This window comes from Podarcis muralis, chromosome 5, assembly GCF_964188315.1.
Source record: "Podarcis muralis chromosome 5, rPodMur119.hap1.1, whole genome shotgun sequence".
NCBI lineage: Eukaryota > Metazoa > Chordata > Lepidosauria > Squamata > Lacertidae > Podarcis > Podarcis muralis.
The window spans coordinates 64,707,221-64,728,306 of NC_135659.1; the positions used below are offsets into that span (position 1 = coordinate 64,707,221).

At 41.8% G+C, this 21,086-nt stretch overlaps 1 protein-coding gene across 1 annotated transcript; it reads left to right on the top strand.

The window, feature by feature from the left end:
- Positions 1-3,760: 3,760 nt before the first annotated feature.
- Positions 3,761-19,653, top strand: GUCA1B (guanylate cyclase activator 1B). Its single transcript, XM_028732039.2, has 4 exons — positions 3,761-4,188; positions 11,384-11,533; positions 17,230-17,344; positions 18,390-19,653. Exons 1-4 carry the CDS (start codon positions 3,985-3,987, stop codon positions 18,509-18,511), a joined length of 591 nt encoding a protein of 196 aa, XP_028587872.2. The 5' UTR covers positions 3,761-3,984; the 3' UTR covers positions 18,512-19,653.
- The last annotated feature ends 1,433 nt before the right edge of the window (positions 19,654-21,086 follow it).

The following is a 21,086-nucleotide window of genomic DNA, read 5'->3' on the forward strand; positions in this document are numbered from 1 at the left end:
CTACCTGGGAAGAAATAAGTAGAATCCGAGAGGTGCAAAACAAAGTGATGCGATAAGAATCTGGGCATGTGGAATCCTGTTGCACATTCTTAGTAGCTAAATTTCAAAACACAGCAGTTTCACAGACAACAGAACAGCAGAAAGTAACAGGTCTCAGTACGCTCTCTCCCTATTTTTGATCCCATCCACTTATAAAGTCTTGATATAATTACAGTGCACCGTTTTGTAAAGATAACAAAAATACTAAACAAATGCTATACTACTAGTAAAACAGTGGAGAGGCTTCAAATATTACTACATTAGTGTATTAATGTTGTGGTCATATCTGCATGAGAGAGGGTCATGAAGGCATGAGTGTGACCCATCTCATTTGGATTATTTGCACAGACACAGATCTTTATAAGGCAGAGTTGGCTCTATGAAGTGAATCAGAGCTTTAAAAGGGAGAAGGAAGCACAGCACTGGGGAACAGGAAGGCTCTCCACAGATAGCACCAGGGACATTCTCGAGCAAGCAAGCTTTATATGCTGGGTTTTTATTTATTTCTTCTTACATTTCTATCCCACTTTTCCTCCCAAAGGAGGAAGGAGTAGAGAAGGGAGAAAGAACTGAACAAAACAGGAGGAGCAGAATTGGTTTAAGCATTTATTTATTATAAAGTATCTGTACCACCCACCTTCCCAGTTTGTGTTTAACATGATTTATAAAGGCAAATGCCTGATACTGATGAAATATATAAAATAAATAAATAAAATTGTCCAGTAGCACCTTAGAGACCAACTAAGTTTGTTCTTGGTATAAGCTTCCGTGTGCATGCATACTTCTTCAGATACCCACTTACAAAGATACCCACTTACATGCACACGAAAGCTTATACCAAGAAGAAACTTAGTTCGACTGCATCAGACCAACACGGCTACCTGATACTGATGTAATCTAACTAGCCACATATTTGTGTAGATATGATTGATTGATTGATTGATTGATTGTAGAGGGTGTTTTTTATTAGCTTGTTTTTATGTAAAATGACCTGCTCTGTAGATGACCCCTTTTAATCATCAGTGCCTTACTATTATTACAGCGGAGACTATTGTTTCCTATTAACACTGTACCAATCCTCTTAGAATGGAATCCTGCCTGCTTATCAGGAGAGATCAAGTACATTTATAGCCACAGGTCATTTGTTTCCAGATAACATAACAACATAGATTTGGTCTTGGATAACCCAGAGTAACAATGGCTTTGTTTTTAAAGGGTCATTTATAGAAACAGGGGTCCTTTCCTTTGAACTAATACTCTACTGCCCATTTTTTGTTTTCATTTCTGAAATTTCTCTGCATTAAGGTTCATATTATTAGGATTCTTTTAATATCTGTACAGCACTTGACCATTTTAAGCACTTTGTAACAGTAATCATGAACTTAATAATAAAAATGTGTGTTTGATAAATCTTTTATATGCGAATCTCATTTATTTTAACACTTGCTGGATCCAGGGGTTAGAAGGATCTCAACCTACTCCACCCACAAACTCATAAGAGTAATAATAATCATATTCCTGGTCATCATTGTCTTTATAAATCTGATGTGGCTTCCCGCAGCCCCCAACTTTATGACAAAACCCTCAGGAATTTGGGAGCAGAGCAGACACAACTGAGCAGAAGCTGCGCAGAAGTATTTCACGCAAACCAACAGATCCAAAATGCCGCATAAGGTTGTCAGAAAGTTGCACAGGCTTGTGGCTTATCCACACTTATCTTTTGCCCTGCTCTTTCCAGACACAGGTCCGGGCTTTAACGCTCTGTGCCCAAGTGCTTTTCTTTTTGCCCCAAGCTTTCCCTGCGAAAACCTGCTCTTTAAAGCTGAATCAAAGCAAACACCAATTCGAGGTTTCCTTCGATTGTCATTTGCTCCATGTGAGCTTTTAAGAGCAGGTTTTTGTGGGGAAAGCTCCTCAAAATGGAGACACAGAGCTTTAAGTTGTGGGCCATGTCTGGAAAGAGTGGAGGAAAGATACGTGTGGATAAGGCCTTACAGCAACTGTTAAAGCCACTATGGTGTATTGGAAAATGTGTTGGGCATGGACTGCAGAGACCTGAGTTTGAATCCTTGTTCATCCACTAAGCAAACCGTGCCAGCCAAGCTATTACAAATCAGCCCGACCTCCCTCACAGGGTTGTTATCAGAATAAATTAGGAGGGCCATGGAGGCTGTACTCCTTGGAGAAAGGATGACATGAAAAATACTGAATAAATAAAACAGTAAATGTGTCTCTTAGCACTGGCTAAGAGAGCCAGTGTGGTGTAGTGGTTAAGAGCGGTAGTCTCATAATCTGGGAAACCAGGTTCGAGTCTCCGCTCCTCCACATGCAGCTGCTGGGTGACCTTGGGCCAGTCACACTTCTCTGAAGTCTCTCAGCCCCACTCACCTCACAGAGTGTTTGTTGTGGGGGAGGAAGGGAAAGGAGAATGTTAGCCGCTTTGAGACTCCTTAAAGGGAGTGAAAGGCGGGATATCAAATCCAAACTCTTCTTCTTCTTCTTCTTCTTCTTCTACTTGTAATATTTCCCTATAAAAGTTTGATTTTTGTTTGCTATAAAATATACCCATTCAGATTTTACTTTGACGAGGATTCGTTTCACTCAGGCATATAGGCGATTTTATGGGAAGGGGAGTCATTTCTGTATCCATAGAGCTGTCAGGTATGATAATACTTTTAGCCCTGAAGTTCTACTAAGGAGCTCAAAGCAAAATGCTCATTTGTAAGAAGAATGCAAAATGTTTCTGGTTTTTTTATTTAGTTTACTTACATACACTCGAAAAGGGATTTGCATACATTTGAAAATGACAATTGATTTTCAGAAGTACATAGTTACATCGTGATTCATAGAACAGAGACAGTAGGAGATACACTATAAATTTGCATCCACAGCAATGTTGGGTCCACGTATAGATAATGGTGTTTTACATTTAATCTTTCTTTCTTTCTTTCTTTCTTTCTTTCTTTCTTTCTTTCTTTCTTTCTTTCTTTCTTTCTTTCTTTGTTGTTGTTTAATATGATTTAATATGATTTAATATGATTATGGGACGCGGGTGGCGCTGTGGGTTAAAGCCTCAGCACCTAGGGCTTGCCGATCGAAAGGTCGGCGGTTCGAATCCCCGCGGCGGGGTGCGCTCCCGTCACTCGGTCCCAGCACTTGCCAACCTAGCAGTTCGAAAGCACCCTCGGGTGCAAGTAGATAAATAGGGACCGCTTACTAGCGGGAAGGTAAACGGCGTTCCGTGTGCTGCGCTGGTTCGCCAGATGCAGCTTGTCACGCTGGCCACGTGACCCGGAAGTGTCTGCGGACAGCGCTGGCTCCCGGCCTATAGAGTGAGATGAGCGCACAACCCTAGAGTCTGTCAAGACTGGCCCGTACGGGCAGGGGTACCTTTACCTTTACCTTAATATGATTTGAGAGAAGCAACCCCATTCACCTGTATTTGTGACGACAACTGAGAACACCTGCAATAGGTTTGATATGTTCCAAACGCAGAATCATTCAGAAAAGTGTTATAAATAGTCTTAACAGGGAGCTTTCAGGTCTTTAGACTGGCATCAGAGACCCCAGTGACCTTACTTGGGAAACACTTCTAAATGAGACATTGACCTGAGACCTCTGAAGGTCTCTGTGACGTGTATGAGGGAATCTCCTAATGTTCTTATACTTTCTTATCTTGTGCTGGATTAACTCAGGGGATCCACTCCCAGTTGCGCTTGTATGAGAATGACACTGGAAGGCTGAGTAGCCGCTGCATGGAAGACGGGTAAAAAGAAGAGGAAAAATGCTAAGGAGAAGCAGCCCAGCATAATCGTGCAATATTCACCAAAGCAAGAAAAAGAAAACTCACATTGTAAGTTTTTAAAAAAGTTATTCAAGAAAGAAAATACCAAGCTGAAAGAGGAGAAAGGGGAAAATCCCACCACTTCCATTTCGTGAAACAACATGGGACAACGCTTAACAAATGAGGAGGGGGAACAAGTTGAGATTGATGTGGCTGAACTGCAGGAATGGTATAAGAAGTTTGTGGTGGAATGTCCCAGCGGGACTCTTTTCATGCATGAATTCAAGCGATTCTTCGGAGTACAGGATAATCAGGAGGCAGCGGAATACGTGGAGAACATGTTCAGAGCTTTTGATAAGAATGGGGTAAGCATTATTCCAGCATTTGCTGTTTTAAAAAGCTTTTGATTTAATTTAATTTAGATTTATATTGAAAGAAGAAAAGTCACTTTCCATTCTTTTCTGAGGCAGCTTCCAGACAACTTGCTTATTGAACCAACTTCTGGATTTCTTTTCAGGGAGGTTAAACAATGTTGGATATTTACTGAGCATTCATTGCACCACACATGGTTTACTCCACACTCCCCATTTTATTTTCCTGTCACTTTTCAGATCTTTTTAGGAAGTGGATATGTTGCGCAAGACCTCCAAATCAACTTTAATTGCACAACCTGAATTTTCTGGTATGTGATTGCATCCCACCCCAAAATTGCAACACTCTGGAAGCACCTTAAATGTGGATTTTTCCTTTGGATTAGACCTTATTTGTTAAGTGTTATTTGTTCAGAGGAGTTACTGATGCGCCAAACTTGCAGGAGGTGGGTAATAATTTCCAGAACTTGACAGAGAGTTAACCAATAAAATTTAATTTTGTTCAGTATTCCCTCCAGCCCAACCCCACCCCAAAATTGGGTTCTTTGAACCTTAGATTTATCTGTCAGATTCTAGGAACCTACATTTTACACTCTTGTCTAAAGACTTGTGAAATGTACATCAGATTCAAGACGATACACAGTGAACAACCTTCAGCTGGACACATTTAAAGGGGTTCTCTCAATTGTAGCCGTTAATATAGCTTTAATATTTTTATGATAATCATTTATCTGGGTAGTGAAATGATTTTCTGATGAAACAGCCTGTTGTCACTGCACAGTGGAAGGAGAGTGGTTTTGGTGCACTGATTTATAGCAGTCACTGCAAGGTCACACTGACTATTGTTACATAAGATGTCACTTGACTATGTTCTAAACATCAGCGACTTAGTGGCCTTAGATCATAAAATCATAGAATTGTAGAGTTGGAAGGGACCCCATGTGTCATCTAGTCCAACCCCCTGCAATGCAGGAATATCAACACGCAGCCCCCCCCATCCAATTTGAAATCATACTGGACCCTGCTTAGCTTTGCAGATCTGCTAATGGTTTTATTGCTGCACCACTAGGACAAGTTGTTTTGTAACTAACAAAGAATCGGTTGCCAGAACATCATTTTGTTGTTGAAATTCCTGTAAACATTTTTATTATTGTTCAAGTACAGATCAAATATTGAAGATATTTTTTAACCAACCTCCATACCTATCTTACACACTTCTTGTAAATGTCATGGTAATTCATATCAGTTTAACTTCATTTTCCCTGTTCCAGGAAGAGAAGCACTATACAGTGGTACCTTGGTTTACAAACTTAATCTGTTCTGGAAATCCGTTCTTAAAACCAAAGCATTCTTAAACCAAGGCGTGCTTCCCCATTGCAGCGGGGAACTCAATTTACAAATGGAACACACTCAACAGGAAGCGGAACATGTTCTGCTTCCAAGGCAAAGTTCACAAACCAAAACACCTACTTCCGGGTTTGCAGCGTTCTTAATCCAAGTTGTTCGTAAACTAAGCTGTTCTTAAACCAAGGTACCACTATATAGACATAGAAGGAGTACGTTGTGTTGAACTGGACATATGAAAGATGCAGCTTGTATCCAAGTTGTGACTCAACACGTTCTGAGAAGTTTCAACTTAGATGGGCTGAGTTGCAGTGTGGGAGTGAATTAAACTAATCACAAAACCGGCTCAATTAATTAAAAATGAGGTGTAGTCATCAACTAAATTCTACTCCGGGTAGACTTGCTGAAATTAATAGGTCTAACTCAGCCATGTTCATTAATTTAAATGGGTCTACTCGCTGAGTAAAGCTTAGTGGGAGACCACGCCCAACTCCTGTTACTTCCAACACATAATTATCACATGCTTTGATGGCAAGGGAAATTTCCAGCAGGAAAGCATCAATTCAGGGCAACAGGTTTCAAATGGATAACACAGTTGAGAGGTAAATGTCCTTAGGAAGAATATTCTAGGATTTGCATTTTGTATGTTGGGTGTTTTTTAGTTTGACATTGTACAACTGCATATACTGAATGCAAGCTTTAACTAATTCACAGCAAGGGTAAGAGCAGAGGGGAAAGAAATATGCATATGCAATTGGATACCATAGATTGTTTTTGTTGGCATCTGCCCGTCATAGCTGTCAACTTTCCCCTTTTTTAAAGGGAAATTCCCTTATTCCGAATAGGATTCCTGGCAAGAAAAGGGAAAAGATGACAGCTATGCTGCCCGTCTCAGGAAACAATGGAGTGTGCCTCCAAGGTGACATCAAACCACTGGAGAATCACAGCACCTGCTGTGGCTGCAGAGACTGGTAACTCGTAACTGCTGCCTCCTGCGTTGTTTTTGCTATATTAGCAGCACTGAACTGACCTCCTTGAGGCACAAGCCTGGGCAGTGTGTGTGGAGGTCCTGAGCTGTCCAGACAACAAGACTCCCACCTCTTGGCCTTGCTGATGTGCTCCAAAGGAAAGCAGAGCAATACGTTTGGCACCAGCTTGGCTGCAGGAGTTGCTTCTTAGTTGCCCCCAGTTCTCCAGAGCTGATTTCGAGGCTGCACAAAGGCTGGAGGAGAGGAAGAAGACGTTAAGAGAATAAGAAGAGCTTGCTGGACCAGGCCAATGGCCCATCTAGTCCAGAATCCTGTCCTCACAGTAGTCAAACAGATTCTCAAGTGACACCTGAGCGCAAGATCTGTGTGCTCATAGAAATCTGTTGTGCCTGCAGAGCTGCATTGTTGGATGTCATCCTTCATACCAGCTTAATAATAATAATAATAATAATAATAATAATAATAATAATAATAATAAATAATAATAATTTATTATTTATATCCTGCCCATCTGGCTGGGTTTCCCCAGCCACTCTGGGCGGCTTCCAACTGAATATTAAAAACAATACAGCATTAGACATTAAAAACTTCCCTAAAAAGGGCTGCCTTCAGTTGTCTTTTAAAAGTAAAATAGTTGTTTATTGCCTTGACATCTGCTGGGAGGGCGTTCCACAGGGCAGGCGCCACTACCGAGAAGGCCCTCTTGGGGGTTTGTGCCTGAAATATAAAAAGTGAATAGACTTCAAGAGAGAGATGAATGGGAGTACAGTATAGGCTTTTGCATGGCCTGATCTTATAAAAAAGTGCTCCACTCTTAAGAGTAGTAGAATTTGATCTGATTGTTTCAGTGTTGGTATCAGCTCGAACTGGCTTGCCGTGCAAGAATTTCCATACAGTTCTGTATTAAGTGCCTCTGGGCCAGCCGTGAGACATTGGCTTGGGGAATAGAGGCAGAAAAATTCCCATAGGAATCAAGGAGAGCACAGAGGTGCACTGCTCAAAGCTGACAGCAATGAAAGCAGTGTATTCTATCTAAAGAAATATGATGAAATGCACTTTGGGGACTGCAGAGGAATTTATTGCTCGCACCCCTCTAGCTTAAGCCTTACCCATTAGACTGGGCTGGCAATCACTTTAAGCTTTGTAAAGACACTTAAGGGTGTTAGTGGCCGATTTCTGCTATTTCTCATGGAAGCTCTGGGGGTTGGCAAAATCCCAACTGTCTTAGGTGTATGCTCCAATTTTGAGAACATTGTATGACTGACAGGACATCATGGTCTACCTAGCATAAGTATATGTTCACATACATCTTAATGGCAGGAAGATCAAGCCCAGCTAATTGAAGCTATAGCAGACCTATCACTGCATGGCTCACAATTAAGAAACTGGAAGAGCAAGCTCCTACAACGCTTAAGAACTGGAAAAGCAAGCTTCTATAACTTTTTTTCTTGAGGGAAGTTGGCTTCAATCAGATTTGACCATATACAAATTTAAATAAAGATTGTGCCGTACAGAGAGCTGCGTGGATGTAATGAAAAACTAAAACCAAAAACAGTCTGACGACTAGTTATGGAGGGTGCTACAGCAGCTACACTGCCTACCCTACTTATTCTAATCCTTATCTCACAAAGCCTGATTCTGTCAAGAATGATTCCTGCTCTCTTCTTCAGTCAGGATGCCAAAGACTGGCTTTGAGAAGGAGGATACTGTCCATTGTTCCTGTTCAGTATAGTTAAATGGTATGCAGGACAAGAACAGGAAAGCCAGACATAGAGATTGTAGGCACCTCCTATCTTTAGGAGTTTTATTACAGGTGTATTCTGCAACATATCCTTGACAAAATAATAGTGCGTTGGTGATGGATTCATTTTGATTTATCATTAGTTCTACAATATTTTCCCAATGCTTGGGGCCGGATTAAGACAAACAAAAATGGAGGCTACATTTGAAGCTGACAAGCAGAGGGCGAATTAAGATTTAGAATAAGCAAAAATACATTTGTTTTCAAACTTTCAGTGCTTCTTTAAAACCAAAGAAAAAGGCACTATATTCTGTACAGTGGTACCTCTGGTTATGAACACCTCTTGTTATGAACGCTTCAGGTTACGAGCTCCACTAACCCAGAAGTAGCTGCTTCTGGTTGCGAGCTCTGCCCCAGGATGCGGACGGAAATCGCGCGCCAGAGGCACGTGCGCAGCGGGAATCCCCATTAGCGAAAGCGCGCCTCAGGATAAGGACGATTTCAGCTTAAGAATGGACCTCCAGAACGAATTAAGTTCATAACCAGAGGTACTATTGTATTTACATAGTGTCCTCCAATGGCAGAACCTGTGGTTTTAAATATAGCATATGCAATCTGTGATTTCTATCTAACATGTTAATACAAACAAATAATTGTACGAAGTGTTTCTAAAACACAGCACGCCGTCCAACTTTTTCATTTCAAAAACCAGGACACGCGTCTTCTGCAACATGCTCCCAGGTGAGTCAAGTGACCTGCATTGCAATCTTGCCCTGAAAAAAAAAGTGCTTTTTCAGGGCGAGAGTGCAAGAGAGAGCAGCACTCAAATTGGCGCCATAGTCTTGCTTTAAAAAATAGGGTGCCCCTTTTTGCAGCACTCAGTGCCATCTGAATGAACCGATTCAGTTTCTGTCTGAATGGAACCTTTGGAGGAGAAGATTCTTGAGAATAACTCTCCATTCATGTAGCCATTCAGGTCAACTAATCCATGCAGGCAGTTCATGTACTTGTCAATATAGAATATGGTGTCAGGTGTTTGGTACTCTGTGTAGGGAGAGGGATGTGGAAACTGACATAAAAATATGAGCCAGAAAGTCAGACATGGGAAGCAAAGTTGTGTATCAGCACCAGAAGAGGATCAAGATAGTGAAGTCAAATCAGGTTTATATAGATCAAGGGAACTAGGTGTCAATAGTGCAGGGTCAAAAGTCAAGAAGATATGCCAAGTAAGGAAAAGAAAGTCAAAAGAGTAAGCAGGGATTATACGCTTCATATAGGATTAGATAAACAATGGAAACATGACCTCAGCACGGCCACACAGGAGCAAGGAGGACAGAATGCCAGTGACAATATGGTATAAAAATGCTAAGGTTGTGTACCACACACTATACTTTTAAGAAGAAGAAATCTGAGCATCGTAGTTTGTTAAGGGTTGCTAGGAATTTTCACTCTGTGAGAGAAAACTGTAGTGTCCAGAATTCTTTAAATGGAAAGAATGTGCTCAAATGTGCTTTTAAGGTATAGTTTGCACATAGCCCAAGTCCACATCTGTTGTTTCAAATATACAAAAGACGATTGCACCATTTGGAATCGTTGCACACTTCCACAGAAACCACTAGTGTCTGCTGTGTTCTGAGATTAAAGATCTAATCCGCAACTATTTTCAAAATTCAAATGTAATTAAAGTCACTTTTTATTAGCTGAGTTTTGTGATAAGAATCAATTTTAAAAGATCTTCAAATTATCCTTGTTAGAATCTAAAACTTAAATACTTAGACATTGGATCACCCATTGCAGGGTTACTGCCACACCCAAGGAACTCTTTAGACTAGATTATCCTGAAATAGGTTGTATTACAGGATCACTGGGAAGAGTAGAAACTACTCTTTCAATTCCAAAGGTCCCCCCCTTTTAAAGTAAGTTTTCAAACAATATATAGTCTTTAACAAAAAACAATAAAACCATTAGACAAGAATGAAGCTTGTGAGAGTGAAACACAGTGTTGTTGTTTAGTGGTTTAGTTGTGTCCAACTCTTCATGACCCCATGGACCAGAGCACACCAGGCACTCCTGTCTTCCACTGCCTCCTGCAGTTTGGTCAAACTCATGTTAGTAGCTTCGAGAACACTGTCCAACCATCTTGTTCTCTGTCATCCCCTGCTCCTTGTGCCCTCAATCTTTCCCAACACCAGGGTCTTTTCCAGGGAGTCTTCTCTTCTCAGTAGGAAACACAGTAGGAAGGCAATAAATATTGCCTTCTGTCAGCCATTAAATAGCTGACAAAGTATTTGTAGCCATGCTGATCATTTGGAATATAGAACACACACACACAAAGTGAGAAGACACCCTGATTCAAATGTGAATGATCTTTTACGTTACACCAGGGGTGGTGACCACATAAGCTCTCTCTCAGAGACCTTTACAAATCATCCAAATAGGCCTACTGCTACATTTAATATAGTGAAGGGTTCCAGCTTTCTCCCTCTATCCTAAGACTGAAAACAAGTCAGAAGATAATATATGCTAGACACAATAATAAGACCTGGTGTGTGGATAAATGTGTGTGCATGCAGACACATGGTGCCAAGCATGAAGAAGTGTACTTGATAACTTCATTTGATAACAGGAATCTGCACAAGGTAGTGTGCTTGATAACATAAACTGTATTTTTGCTACAAAATCTTGGGCAGCTTCTGCCTCCAGAAATGGAGATGGGATCTGGCCTCAGGAAGGACTTTACCACAAAGACTTCTTGCGATTAGGATTCAAGGTGCACAAATGCTTCCTGGGACAAAGCACTAAGTGAAGAGTGGATTCCTTTTGGACATATAGAAACCTGACGTAAGGCACAACTGGTTGGTAATGATAATCTAAGAGATTTTGAGATTACATTGAGTAATTACGTCAGCCAAAGGTTATAGGAGAAAACAAAAGTAGATAGCACATGAGTAAATATCATAATGACTACGTTTAGATTTCATCAGGGAATTGAAATTATGGCATGCAGCCATCATTCTAACTCCATTTCCATTAGTTTAAGATCTTTTTGACAAGTTCGCTCTACATTTTGCTTCACTCTTTCCAAATTAACCCCTCCATGTTTTTTAATCCACAGGACAACACCATTGATTTCCTAGAATATGTGGCTGCTCTGAATCTTGTTTTACGAGGGAAGTTGGAACACAAACTGAGGTGGACGTTCAAAATATATGATAAGGATGGCAACGGCTGCATAGACAAACCTGAGCTCTTAGAAATAGTTGAGGTGAGTAGGAATTTAGTATTTGCTGCCAGACACTCTGTCTGATTTCATAACTTGAGTTTGGAGGCTTCTATAAACCCAGTCCTGCTTGAAGAACTGCTGCAGGGTTTCTCAAAAATGGGACATTTCAGCCATCCATAGAGATATGTGAAACCTAGTGTCCGGCACTGTCATGACACTGGATCTGCTGCTGTGAGAGCGAGACCTATAATGTTGATCGCTCACCTTCCCTCTTGAATTGTTTCATTTATTTGTAGCATTTGTATAACTTTTTTTTTTACAATACATAAAACAAAATAATTTAAATGCAACCTAGGACATGAAATCATAAAAACAAAAGGTACATATAAAGAAATACCGGTACTCTCAAAGTAAAAACACAGATTTAAAAATGGGCACCATAATCCAAAGCCCATTTAGCTGGGAGGGGGGGGTATCCTGATTCTGCCAGTCTTTGCCTACAGCAGTGGTTTTCAACCAGTGTGCCGTGGCACCCTGGGGTGCCTTGAAGGATGGTCAGTGGTGTCGCGGGCAACACTGGCCTCTGCCCCTCTTTCTTTCCCTCCCTCCTTTGATCCCCTCTCATGTCTCTGCCTCCCAAAGGCTTGCACAGCTGTTTGTTGCAGCAGCCCTGGCTATAAGCTCTGCAAGCGAATGGTGCCTCTCGGGCTGACCAGGGGGTGCTGGTTACCAGAAGCTGAGGCGGCCTCGGAGTAAACAAGCAAGCAGGCAAGGGAGCCCAGCCAGCCAGTCCACCAGCCCTTGCTGTTGGGAGGCTGGGCAGATAAGCGCTGCTTTGGCCTTTCTTGGGCTTGCTGTGTGCAAGGCCTGCCTGGGAACTGAGTGCCCACTGCTGCCTCCCAAGGTAAGCTGCTGGCCTCATGGTCACTTTTGGCTATTCTCCATTGGACCACTAAGGCTGGGGGTATCCTCTTCACAGGCCTCTCTTTGGAGCAGAGGTGGAGGGAAGCTTAGAGATCAGGGGCGACAGCAGCAGCTGCCCAGAGGACTCCCAAAGAGAGCCATCATACAATCATCCAAAACAATTTGTCTGCCTCCTCCCATCATGGGAGCATCAGGGCTGCAGATGCCGCAATGACCCCCTCACACCATTAAGCTGCAGTAGGAGCACCCAGGGTATGAATTTCAGCCTGATCCAGGCTACAAAGATTGTTTTAAATACCTGGGTGAACAGAACGATCTTCCTCTTGTGCCCCAAACACCACAAAGATGGTGCCAGAAAGGCTCCCTGGAAAGACTATAGAGCTAGGGTGCCACAACTGAAAAGGCCCTGACTGGAGGAGCAAAGCCTCCAATGAAAATGTTAAGCTTTTGGGAAGATGCACATGGGAGAATGTGGTCTTTTGGACAACCCCATCTAGGGCTTTAAGGTTAAAACTGGCACTTTAACTGGACCTGGAAATGGACTGGGATTTTGAAATCTGATTTTTTTTTTAATGGTGCCTTTGCTCTGCTCTGTTCACTTTTACTGAGGTTTCCCAAATGATGTTATTGACAGTAAAAAGTAAAAATCTTAACTTTTTTTTGTCTATCATGTTAATATGCACACGTCATGCTTTCTTAACTTTATGTGCATGGTCAGAAAGAGTAGTGACAAGGAATGGGCTTCAGTATCAAGGAAAGGATCCAGCTTCTTCTAAATTATCAAAGACTGACAAGTTGGGTGTGATGCAGTGGCTTTCCTGTAATGCTTCTGATCATGATGAAGGTACAGTGGTACCTTGGTTTACAACCATAATCCGTTCCGGAGGTCCAATTGTAAACCAAAACAGGTTGTAACCCAAAGCGTGCTTTCGCCAATGGGGCCTCCCCCCCAAATTGGTTGTAATAAAATAAAAAAAATGGGTTGTAATCCAAAATGGTTGTAATCCAAAGCGGTTGCAAACCAAGGTACCACTGTATTCGAACAAGGTGGCAACACAATCTTGAGAGATAGCAGTGGATTCCAGACAGTCTGAAGGAACAGAGTGCAGGAGATGGTAATGGGTTTCTATTCACAAGTGGGAAGAGTGCTGTTGTGCTCAGAGCCTGCTTGTGGGCTTCCCATAGGCATCTGGTTGACCATGGTGAGAACAGGATGCTGGACTAGATGGGACATTGGACTGATCCAGCACTTTCTCTCTCTCTCTCTTTTAAATACAATTTTTATTAAGTTTTACACAATTTTTCAACACAACATCTCCAGCACTACATAACAAATCCTTGGCTATCATAACGTAGGGGTTCCATCAACCCCTTCTGATGGTTTTCTGAATTCCTTTCTAATTGTGCATTTTATTACTATGCTTATTGTTTTAAATCCAATCATACCGTAGATTCCGGCGTATTAGGCGACTGGGCGTATTAGACGACCCCCCAAAATTGGCAGCTGCATTTTGGGGGTTCGTCTTATAAGCCCAGTCTTTCTCCCGGTGTGGAGCCCGCCACCTGCCACCCATACCCAGCGTATAAGACGACCCCCGACTTTTTAACCTCTTTTCCGGGGTTAAAAAGTCATCTTATACGCCAGAATCTACGGTACGTCAACTGATCTTAATACTTCTCACAATAATTTGAATAGCTCTCCTTACAAAACTTCTTGCAATCCTACAATTCAAATACAATATAAATTTCTTCCAGTCCTTTAGGAAAGTCTGGTCCCGCTGGTTTCAAATTTTCCCTGTAAGCCTTGCCAGCTCAACGTTGTCCATCAATTTTATTTGCCACTCTTCTTTTGTTGGCATTTCTTCTTGCTTCCATCTTTGGGCTAATAGTATTCTTGCTGCAGTGGTCACATATAAAAACAGTTTTTAAAAATCATTTTAATGAAATTCTGTACCCACCATACCCAGTAAAAGAGCTTCTGTTTTTTTGGGAAATGTATATTTCAGCATTTTTTTGCTTTCATTATAGATCATTTCCCAGAAGTCTTTCTCTTTTTTGCATTCCCACCACATGTGGTAAAATGTGCCCTTTTTTTCTTTACATTTCCAACATTTATTTTTTGTTTTATACATTTTAGCTAGTTTCACTGGTGTTACGTACCACCTATACATCATTTTCATTATATTTTCTTTTAATGCACTGCAGGCAGTAAAATTTATTCCCTCTCTCCATAACCTCCCCCAATCATCTATTGGTATATTATGTCCTATATCTTTAGCCTAATGTATCATTACTGATTTGACTTCTTCATCTTTTAGATGCCGTTCCAATAGTAATTTGTACATTTAAGTGATCCAGCACTCTCATGTTCACAATGGACAAGTAAAGGTCCCTGGAGATTAGAACAGTGGCAATCCAAATGGAGAAAATGCAGCTAGGTTGTTTTTTGTTTTTTTGGTAAATACTCAAACTCAAACTCAAATCCGTTTATTGTGAGGACCATGCCTGTGCACAAACATCAACACTACAATAGTTAAAAATATTAAAATTCATTACATACTATGCCAACAAAACCTTCTTCCCACAAAATAGAAAAGGAGGGGGAACGAGCAACGAGTTAAACAGACGATGAAGGGTAATATATACCAGAAAAGAAAAGCAATGCTATGTGATCTGAGGAGCTCTTTTTACACACACGGCATGCTGTACATAACAAAGAGCAAACAGTGTAAAGGAGTGATTGGAAATTTATTGGAAAAATTTCTTGCTTCAGCTAGCATTACGTAAGAATAAGGATTATAGAGAGAGAAATCAGGACTAAGCCATTGCACTTATCACACTAGCCATTCTTTCTTTCCCAAGACCAACTGCATCCAGTAGTTAATTGCTTCAAGTAAAACAAAGCCATAATTCCTTTGGTGAGTCATAAGCATCAGGAAGATAAGCAGCCAATGACCTGTGCCAACAAAGAGGTCTGCTTTAGGCAGATTCACAGTCCCAGTTTTAAGGTCCGCAGAGAATTGGCCATAGCTGGGTCATGCCCTGGCTAATCCACAGTCTGGTGAGATGCCTGGCCCTTGTTGAAAGATGTAAAGAAAATCAAGGAGGGGAGAAGAGAATTCTAATTCTTAAGCCTGAAGGGAAAAGAGAGGCCATGACTCAGAATCCCCAAAACTGCAAAAAACAAAAAACAAAAACAAAAAAACCCCACAAATCCATCATAATGTAGAATCATGAATTTTGAAGGAATTTCAAATGGATTCCCAACACCTGCCAAGGCAGGAAAACCACTACTCCAGCTCCCCTGATAAGTGGCCACCCAACCTTGGCTTTAAAAACCACTAACAAAGAAGAGCCCAGCACTTTCTAAGGCAGTTTGTCCCACTTTTGAACAACATATGATGTTTAGTCTAAATACCTTATTTAAATTTTAACCTACTCGTACTTTCTGGAGCAAGAGAGTATAAATTTGCTCTATCATCTATGCAATAGCCCTTCAAATATTTGATGACGATCATCATAAATAAAGCCTCTTAATCATCTCTTTCATGGGCTAAACATACCTAACCCCTTCAACCTTTCCTCTTAGGTCTTGTTCCCCAAGCTCCTCACTATCTTTATCAACCTCTTTGTCATATGACACATTCGATTTCTATTTTATACAGAAGTTATATTTTCACTTACATTTGAACGGAACTGCTATCCTAAGCACAGGACTAAGAAAAAGTAGTGTTCAAAAAGAGAATATGCAGTTTAGAGGAGGATGGGTGATTACAGAGTTGGAAGTGATCAAAGGCCATTGAGCTTAGTCCTTAATCACACAACAGCTCCATCAACTTGTCATGCTTTCAAAGACCAATCTGCACACCACATTAAAGTACTGTACTGTTTAAATTAAGTTGTGGTTTAATGTGAATGAGCAGCATGCTTCTCCTCTCTGCTCCTTTCTTTTGCGTCTGGGAAAGAAGAAAAACAGAGGCTGGCTTGCTGTTGTGTGTGAACCAGCACTCATAGTTCATTTCTCTCTTAACAAACCATGATGGTAAGCCTAAAACAAACCATAGCTTTCCAAAGTAGCTGTTTGGGAGAAAAACAAATCATGAGCATTGGTTTGCACATAATGGCAAGCAAGCCTTTGGTTTGTTTCCTCCCCAGTGCACTGAATAAAGGAGCTCAGGAACAGCATTGCAATGCATTTTGTTTAGATCATAATTTAGACCAGCATGGGTCAAATGGTATACATTACATGTGATTGCATCTCATAATAGCCTAGTGGTCTTGTTAAAAAAACACAACACACACAATCTGGAAAAGTCATTTTGGGAAGGGCAACTATGGATAGAGAAGGGGTAAATCCTTAACCTCTCTCCCTGCCCACTCCCTTCCTGCTACAAATAGCACCTCCTAGCTGTTTTTCTGTTCAGAGCATCCCAGGTGCATGTTTCCTTGTGCAACCAACAGGAGAAAGTACACTGCACTGAAGTCCCAGCAAAGCAGACAGGGAGACTTTACATACGAATCCTCAAGATGGTTCTGACTCAGTGACCATGAACAAAACTTACCTAAAGGAAATTGAGGAGGTGGAGGTGTATGTCTACCCCATCTGACATGCTGTCTCTTGCTGTGCCATTTTCTGATGTCTCAGATCCTGACATGCACAGATTATTTCCCCAGATTACAAATGTGAGCAAAATATTCATTAGATTTTTCTGCATCTGTCTCGGAAACTTAAGTTGCTTTCTTTTCTGGTCTTCTCTTACCAGCAAGTGTTTGTTTTTTTAAAAAAAAAACATGGTTGTTTTTCTGTCTTCCAGTCTATTTACAGGCTTAAGCAAGTATGCCAGCCTGATGAAGAGCAAGGGACACCTCGTCTCACTCCAGAAGAAGTTGTGGACAGGATATTTCAGTTAGTGGATGAGAATGGAGATGGTAAGAAATTTACACCTTGGGTGATATTTGTGTCTGGATCTGTAATCCTTATGCCATTTCAATTATAAATGTTTACACCAAAACTCACGGGAAGGAGCATTGTATGCATTTTAGTACAGCCCAAGTCAACTCATTTAAAATGCAAGGGCACTGGGTGGCTCATTTGGTAGATCATGAGGCTTTTGATCTCAGGGTTGTGTGTTCAAGTCTCATGTTGGGCAAAATATTCCTACATTCCAGGGGCTGGACTAGAAGACCCTCATGGTCCCTTCCAACTCTATAGTTCCACGATTCTATGATTCCCTAGATCAGGGTTGGGGATCCTGTAGTCCTCCAGACATGGCTTGGCTACAACTCGTATCATCTCTGCCCCTTGACCCTGCTGCCTGAGACTGATCTTCTTTTGATTGATGGAGCTGGGAGTCCAACAATATCCAAAGTGCCACAGGTCCCACCACCCTTGGTCTACATAAAAGCTTCTACATTTTTGAACCTTTACTCAGATTTTCTGTGGACCATCATATCCAATCATTGCTGGTGCTGAGCCAAATCTGAATGTTTGATTTGCACCTGAGCACCTACTCTTGGCTTTCCCTTTTTAGACTTGCTCAGGCACTTCACGACTCCCTTGAAAATGTTTGAAGAGCACACAGGGTGGGGTGGGGGAAACTCAGCAAATAATGTGTCCGAAACTCTCTTACGGAGATTCTGGCTGACTTAAATGCTCTCAACACTCATAGTCCTGGTTGGTAAGAATCTGAAGCGACTATATTGGAACATTCTGATAACTTGTTTTCCTACAATGAATAAGTGCAGAAGCACCATTTGGGACCTACTAGCATGAGGATACCCATTCCCTTCTCTCCCCACAATGAAAATGGCAGGTGGTAGGTGGCAGGAGAGTCTCTGATAGCACATGGTGGCAAAGAGGTGCAGTGACCCAAGTGCTGGCATGCAGATGTACAGAATAGGTAGAGCTTTGAGGGCATGCTTCCTTTGTTCCCTTCCATCTTTGATAAATGTCTCTCTTGCTTTGATTCTTTAGGGCAGCTGTCTCTGGATGAATTCATTGACGGGGCCCGAAAAGACAAGTGGGTGATGAAGATGCTACAAATGGATGTGAACCCAGGAGGATGGATTGTTCAGCAGAGGAGGAAATCTCTGTGACCGGAAGGATGTGGTGTGGGGCAGCAGGTGGTTCAGTGTGTTGCATTTCCAGTTGTAACCAAATGGAGAGTGCTTCCTTTCATTCTAGAATCATTTGCTTAACCGAAAGCATTCTCCAGCAACTCTGTGAAGCATGTGTATTGAAAGTACCACGGGTACTAACCTATGTGAGCCATGGCTGGCCAGTCATGCTAGGAAATAACCATATGCATAAATATTGTTTGCTGGTCCAGGTATCAAAAGGGACTGACTTAGAAGAGTCTCAAAAGTGAACACTGAGTGTCATTTGATGCTCAGATGCAGAAAGGGACTGATTAGTGAGTCACAATGCTTTCTTTCTAGGTGTATGTCTGCTATTTTATGTCTGAGGAGAAAGAGATGAACTTGCTGGAACAGAGGAAGTTCTTTGGTAACAGAGTTTGAGAATATGGCTGGTTAGTCTGTTCTGATTCTGAGTTGGTGTGTTCCAAGGGTTTTACTTGATGTTAATATTCTGCTGCTAACCTAAACCATTTGGAGACTGTTTCATCGCAAGTGAGATGTTCCAACTTTCTGTAACATTGCAAACGCACAGCCAAGCATATATGGAATTGGAAACAGGAAAAGAACCTTTTTACTATATGCAATGAGACTGCAGGGAGTACAGGCTCTTACTAGACCAAGTGCAGAACATTATGAATACTGGACTTGTAGCATCATACACCTATTGTGTTCTGAGTCTATTTCCCTCTGTCACCTCACTGATTGTCTTAGGGCAGATTCCTCTACATGGTAGATCCTTCTTCGGAACCCTTTTCTAGGAATTTTAGTGTCATTGAGGAAACTTTGGTCTGGTTAAGATGATCCTCCAGACTACAGTTTGAAAAATCAGAAAGGTGACATAAGATCATGCGCTTGCAGTAGCTGTCTCTCTCTTGCATTTTCTTGTGGCGGTTCCCAAGACCTTTCCTTATTTCTTCTAACCATAGTTTGCCATAATTATTGACTTGGGCAAACTGTGATTAGCAATAACCAGGACTAACTCCAAACAATGATTTGCAAGCCTATGGTCTCAAGGCATAGTTTGCAGGCAAGTATTACCCTTAGTTTGCCTTCTTTGGACATCGCAGGTGGAAACCTGATAATGGAGTGGCTCAGTGTGCATCAATGGAGGTGAGAGGGGGAAGAGAAAGTGTGAGAACACTTGGTACCTTCCCAAACTTCCAAACCATGGTTTGGAGTACTGGATCATGATGTCTGCCCAGGCCTGAATATGAGGATGGTGACAGGGCAGCATGTTCTGGTGAGAAATGATGCTAATTGTGAAATAAGCAGTGCAGATCTGTCACATTTGCACTAAAAGTTTGCAGATGAATTAGTGAATAAATAAGGTGAGGCTTCATTTGCTGAGCCCATTGCACATTGTGAATACTAGGTACAAGTGCTCATTAGCAAATAGGTGACATTGTATTATATTTATTAAAACCCTTCAAATACAGAAGAACTCATTTGTTTGAGTGGCCTGCATTACATTCAAGCTTCCCAGAGACTACAAGCCAGGATCAGTGCCAGGCTTAGTGGGGCACTTGGCACTGCCCAGGTGCCCCTCTTGCCTTGATAACCTGCAGGCCCAGCAACAGAAAAAGCTGGTCCAGCCAGCAAGCAATGCTATATTGGAGCCCCAGAGACACTGGGGGAGGGGGTTAAAATGACAGGAGCCACCCACAGCCATGCGGGAGCCAGTGCTGAGAGGACCACCGGCCTCAGGGGCCAAATCAGAATTTGGTGGTGCTTCCTTAGTGAGGGCTTAGGTCCTTAGCAATGGCCTGGTGGTGTTTTTTTTTTTTTTTCAAACAAGTTATTCATTTAATAAGCATTTTACCACATTGTATTGTACACTGTCATCTGTTCAAAAAGATTTTGTTGTTGTTGTTTAGTCGTTTAGTCGTGTCCGACTCTTCGTGACCCCATGGACCAGAGCATGTCAGGCACCTCTGTCCTCCACTACCTCCCGCAGCTTGGTCAAACTCATGCTGGTAACCTCGAAAACACTATCCAACCATCTCGTCCTCTGTCGCCCCCTTCTCCTTGTGCCCTCCATCTTTCCCAGCATCAGTGTCTTCTCCAGGGAGTCTTCTCTTCCCATGAGGTGGCCAAAGTACTGGAGCCTCAGCTTCACAATCTGTCCTTCCAGTGAGTACTCAGGGCTGATTTCCTTAAGAATGGATAGGTTTGATCTTCTTGCAGTCCATGGGACTCTCAAGAGTCTCCTCCAGCACCATAATTCAAAAGCATCAATTCTTCGGCGATCAGCCTTCTTTATGGTCCAGCTCTCACTTCCATACATCACTACTGGTAAAACCATAGCTTTAACTATACGGACCTTTGTTGGCAAGGTGACGTCTCTACTTCTCAAGATGCTGTCTAGGCCTGTCATTGCCCTTCTCCCAAGAAGCAGGCGTCTTTTAATTTCGTGGTTGCTGTCACCACCTGTAGTGATCATGGAGCCCAAGAAAGAAAAATCTCTCACTGCCTCCATTTCTTCCCCTTCTATTTGCCAGGAGGTGATGGGACCAGTGACCATGATCTTCGTTTT

Coding starts and splice junctions, on each gene's coding strand:
- GUCA1B (XM_028732039.2), top strand. CDS start 3,985: ATGGGACAACGCTTAACAAATGAGGAGGGGGAACAAGTTGAGATTGAT. Junction 4,189..11,383: donor GAGCTTTTGATAAGAATGGG/GTAAGCATTATT, acceptor TTTAATCCACAG/GACAACACCATTGATTTCCT. Junction 17,345..18,389: donor AGTGGATGAGAATGGAGATG/GTAAGAAATTTA, acceptor TTGATTCTTTAG/GGCAGCTGTCTCTGGATGAA.